Raw genomic sequence first — 5,366 nt, 5'->3', positions numbered from 1 at the left:
GTCTCTATGTGTGGCCCTGCGATAGACTTGCAACCTGTCCAGGGTGTACCCCGCCCCTCGCACTGTGACTGCTGGATATGGGCACCAGTGACCCACGCGACCCTGAAAAGGAAGAAGCGTGTACAGAAAATGGATGGATGGATGGATTTACACATTTTTCCTGAAGATAGAAGAGTTTGTTGAATCTGAACATGTTCGTACGAACCCTTCATACAAACAAAAGTAAGAGAAATTTAGGATAAGAATAAGAACATGTTCTTGCATGAGGCCCAATGAAACTGAACATTCCTGTTACGCAATCAGTCTATCGTCCTTGGCTATACATTTCGATACATTTTGCAAATTTATAAAAACTAAAGATCAAACCAAGATTAATCTATCTGCCAATAGGTTTGAAAGCAAAACATGCGAGCACAGTTTTAAGTCACAGTATGAGTCAAACTGAACATTTCATGGTTAAATGTCTTTTAGACTACACATGTCCCTCAGATGGACAGCTCCTGTAGTTTGACCTTCTGCATATTCAGCCTTGGTTAAACCAGCTTTCCTCACTCTCCAGTCCAAGCAGCAAATATCTGTCTTTCACACAGAGCAAAATAACTTAAAATATACAAATGTTTTATTTGTTAGACTGATTTCTTTTTAAAAGACTATTTTATTCAAAAATATTATATTATTTACATGGTTTCAGCTCATGTAATTATTTATTCTTCATATTTGATCAGTTAATAAATTACATTTATCCCAGAGCAGCTGTGTCACAGTATGGTCCTAAGTATAAAAAAGTTTAGCAAATCAAGAACCTTGTTTTTTGATAAAATTGTGAATGAAATTTGTGGATCTTTATGATAAATTAAAATAACATTTAAAACCCACCTAGACAACATGGCAAGTTGTTTTTATGTATTTTTTAATATACAGAATTTTTTGACTGGGGTGTTAAACAGAGAATCATCTTTGCTTTAATATGGGGCAAACAAMTGTTCTGTTAATTAATGTGGTTTAATTAGAAGAACTCAGTGAATCTCACATAAAGACTCAGACTGCGCGCGCAGCACGCTCTCGTACAGCAGTCTCTCAGGAGGAGAGTTTAGTCACCCACACAAAGTTGGACAGATCTGTTCAATAACAACATTCTGAACACATATTTAATATAAAGTTAGGTTTTACAGACCAAAGTTTCTGGTAGTTCAGGAGCAAAGTGCAGGAGGAGAGGAGAAGCCAGGACTGATCGCGTCGCTGCAGCAGCTCGAGTCGAGCCGGCCCGCTGCTTCAACCAAACTTGCTCACTGAAAGTCCCGCCCTGCTCTGCTCTGATTGGACAAAACAGCTCTGGACTTCGTCTGATTTTTTGAAGGCAGTGTCCATTTAATCCTTATATCAGGGTCCCACTGTGTAGCACCGAACAACGATCCATTCACACCAGTGCGGCTGGATTCTTTTTTATTTATTTTTTTAAGAAATCAGGTCGCATTTGCGACCAAACTGGTTGCACTCTAGAGCCCTGCTAGCTGTTGTTTTTACAGACAACCAGGTACAATCTTAGGTAAGCAAGGGAGCTTTATGACGTTACATCTGGTGCGCTTTTTCCTTTTTTGACCGCGCATGCCTACCTGCGCACTGCTTTTGTGCACCTCTGGTTATGACGCAGTAAGTGAGAAATGCTGTCAGGCCTGATCTTAATCTATGTCCTCCCTTTTTGAATGATGGTTAATTATTTAGTAAAATCTCAAATTTGATGCAGACGATATGTACCTGTGCTGCTCCTGCAGTGAGTGTTTTTTAATTGGTCAGAAATAATTAAATGACTGTCAGAAATTTCAGGCTGGTTAAAAAAATTTAAAAAACAACTAAATTTCACTCAGAACGGTTCCTCTGATCAGGCAAAAAATTAGCCACCTAGACTCTGCTGTTAACTTGAAGAACTTGCATTTAGATCTTTTTATGACTTTACTTTTTTATTTCTTAATCACATTTTACTTTAATACTTTGTGTTTATTATGTATTATTATACAGTGAAGCACTTTGTAATTTTTATCCATAAAAGGTCTTTATAAAAATAATTATTTACCTGCTGTGAGGGTGTGAAGTAAGCTATTGGTTGTTTGTGGTCAGCAGAGCGAGAAATCTGAAGCCAAACGGGATATCTATTTCATTAGCTGCGTTTCCATCCAATTTGAATTTGAATTTAGAGCGAATTTTAAAAAAATTTGCAAGTAGGAAAAAAAAAAGAAATGCAAATCAGATGTGTTTCCATCAACTGGCTGGAAGGGAATCAACCAGCTACACAAAGTGTAATTACATCAGACAACGTTACACATGGCTGTAGTAAACAGGAAGTAGAAGTCGCAAACTCACAGGGCCTACACATCTCAGGACAATGGAGTAAAGTTATCAGGAATGTGTTGCTATACTATTGGGGATGTTGTRATTATTCTGTCATATCAACTAATTTTAGTGACGTTACATACTGTCTGGAGACGCAGAGAAAGAAATGCAATTCTCTTCACGTTACAGGAATAACTGAGAAGACGCTGACAGCAGGAGGAGGGTCCAGCTGCAGCTGGTACGGTACTAAACAGACAGCAGGAACAGCTGATCAACCATGTGAAGTAAATGTTTGCTACGTCACAACCTATTAAGCAAATGTGTTTCTATCTCCACTTTTACGCATCAGCTCAACCCCAAAACTACCTTAAGTGAGCATATAAACTTTTTTGCAAAACAGAGGATGTTTTTTCGAATCATGCCGTTTCCATTCACCTTTTCTAACGCAATACATCAAAATGCGCAAAAGAAAACGTTAATGGCTATTGTAACATTTGGGGAAATAATTTGACATTTTTTAAAATACAGAAAATAAGCAACAGCTTTAAAGTATAGCCCTACAAACACAAATTTTGGTTTGTGCAATGTTTGTCTAAAGGTTTATCCACAAGAGCTGAAATGTCTAGTTTTCATTCCAGCTCATTAGAAACTACATTAAACTGTGAGCTTTCTAAAACAAATAGCTCCTGCACAGACTCGTGTTTCTTGTGCTAGTTTTTAATGGAAAAGCGCTCAGCAGTAGCCCAGTTTTAACCCTAATACTCTAGGGACAATTTAAACACATTTAGGTGAATTAAAACCCCAAAATACTCACTGCGAGCTAAAACTCAGCATGAGCCTCAGGCTCAAATGTGTGCAGTTAATTAGCCATGACCTAGACACCAACTGTGGGTTGACTACGCAAAGAACAGTGTTGCAATGTTGGAGATTCTGTAGRAAAAAAACTTGATACAAAGTGTCAGATGTACCTTTGGTTTTACTTCAAAGAAGGATGCTGGCATCATATTATAGAGAAAATGAGTTGTGAACATGCGCGGAGATGGCCTGGCCTCCAGGTTGAGARCAGAAGCTCGAGTCTCCTCCAGCCAAGGAACACGGTCCCAGTTGTGGAGAGTCTCAACCGAGGCAGGATCGCCTCCACTTAGGATCAGAGGAACGATCTCCTGCATCCAGGTTGTGCCTGCACAAAAGGAACACGTTCAGTTAAAAAAAGTGTGAGCATTGATAATCATCACATTTTTTAGATTATCTTGTGCTTCAGGTCTTATTTTTTTGACACCACCGACAGATATCAAAATCCTTCCCAAAGTCAGTGCAGGAAGTAAGTTATTTTTTTCCAGCTGATGCATTTGTCTGTCAGCTTGTCAGAGGAAATGGTGAGTAGCGGTGTGTGTTATAATAGGCTTAGAGTTCAGGAAGTTTGAGGCTCATTCAGGAGCTGCACCTTCAAAATGACTGCTCTCGGATTATTTCAGCACTCCAATGTCTACTTGTTTGTAGTCTCCTATAACGCCAATTGGACCAACTTCCAGTTTGATGTGAAAATGAATCATAGAGTCCTCAATTGGCCCTGCTCTTTGTCAGATTATCTGTTTTCCTCCAATGTACAGTATTTGACTTTCTGCTTGGCCTTCAGAGGAACAGGACGTGCTTTCGCTCTCTCTGTTTGTCTTACTGAGTTGTGAAACTACGTGCTGCTGTTGCCGATCTTGGCCAGGTCTCTTGAAAAAAAGAGGATTTTAAGCTCATTGTGACTTCCTTGTTAAATAAAAGGGTGAATAAATAAAAAATACTATTCATCAACACTCGTACTATTTGTATTCTACATTTGAAGTACTTATAATTTTATACAAATGTGTGAAGGTGTTTCATCCTTTTCACTCAAAGATTAAACACAAGAAGGTATCACTTCTGCACCTCTTTWTATGGAGGGTGTTCCCCAGAGGTATGTCCTGAAACCAGATTTTTTTCCCTGCCTACACAGAAAGAGCTGACAAAGATCTAGAAAAGAAAAAAAAGGCAGGAAGAGGAACATACAGGAGAGGCTGTAAGTGGAGAAGAAAGCCCGACTTGAGTGAAGAAAGACTTGTAACTTGACATAAGAAAGAGCTGACTGAGGGCTTTGTTCAGCAAATCCTTGGAACATGTGTGAACGCTCCGAAAAATTCAGTCCAAAGAAAAGAAAGTCCTTTTAAAAGCTCTTTTTTTAAACCAACTAGATTCACCATCTTCAGGAATCGCTATTTCACTACTCCGACACAAACAAACAAAACACCCCAATAAATTTCTATAATTAAAAACCTAGTATTACTTGAATGAAGGTTTATTGACATCCACCTTTCATGCTAAAGTTTTGGACAAAAATGTGATTTTAGCTGCTTTGGTTTAAATAATTTTACAYACGTCACAGAATACTGAAATGACTTTATGGTCTCAGTTTATGACACAAAACCAAAAACCTTTTACAAATCGAACTTCACTGCAAGAGGAAAACATGACCAATCCCAGAAATTATCTGCAGTCAAATCCTGAAGTGTAACAAGAAAGTGGTGGAAAATTTTTCTGTATTGCACAAGCACTTTTGTACCCTAAAAACCATTGCCAGACAGTGGCTGGGAACAGTCCTTAACAGTTAAAAATGATAAACTGTTGGTGGGAAGAAGTGTCACCTTAAATCAGGGACAACCTGAGTGACACAAGTTTATTATCTCACTAACAGCTGTCAACATAAAAGGTGCAACCGAAACAAAAATACCAGAAGTTAGATTCTGCTGTGTATTGTGGGTATATTAGCCATCGCTTAGATACCAACTATGGGTCCACTATGCCAAAAAACTGCTTGCACACTTAGAGTCTTTGGGTCAAAACCTTATTAATGATCCCCGACACAAACCCACATAGCAAAATTTGTCTCACCCCATCTTTTTATTCATTTCCAATCTCACCATGACTCACTTCAACTCTGCTCGAGTCTACAGAGTCTCTGTGGGGTTTTTTATGGTTTGAGTGTCGCATCGATGTGGGCGGGATCTTCATAA

The 5,366-nt window shown here is 38.7% G+C and overlaps 1 protein-coding gene across 1 annotated transcript in view; it reads right to left on the bottom strand.

Annotated features, from left to right (window-relative positions):
* LOC106532538 (sulfotransferase family cytosolic 2B member 1) overlaps nt 1-3,508 on the bottom strand; it is a gene marked incomplete at both ends in the record, with an annotated part of 12,647 nt that extends 9,139 nt beyond the window's left edge. Inside the window, 1 exon segment of the mRNA XM_014028634.1 lies at nt 3,297-3,508. Coding sequence (XP_013884088.1) covers nt 3,297-3,508 — 212 coding nt within the window.
* Between the last annotated feature and the right edge of the window lie 1,858 nt (nt 3,509-5,366).

The sequence above is a fragment of the Austrofundulus limnaeus genome, unplaced genomic scaffold, assembly GCF_001266775.1.
Source record: "Austrofundulus limnaeus strain Quisiro unplaced genomic scaffold, Austrofundulus_limnaeus-1.0 Scaffold5, whole genome shotgun sequence".
In the NCBI taxonomy this organism is placed as follows: Eukaryota; Metazoa; Chordata; class Actinopteri; order Cyprinodontiformes; family Rivulidae; genus Austrofundulus; species Austrofundulus limnaeus.
Note: the sequence above shows the minus strand (reverse complement) of the source record. Positions and strands in the feature narration are given on the sequence as shown.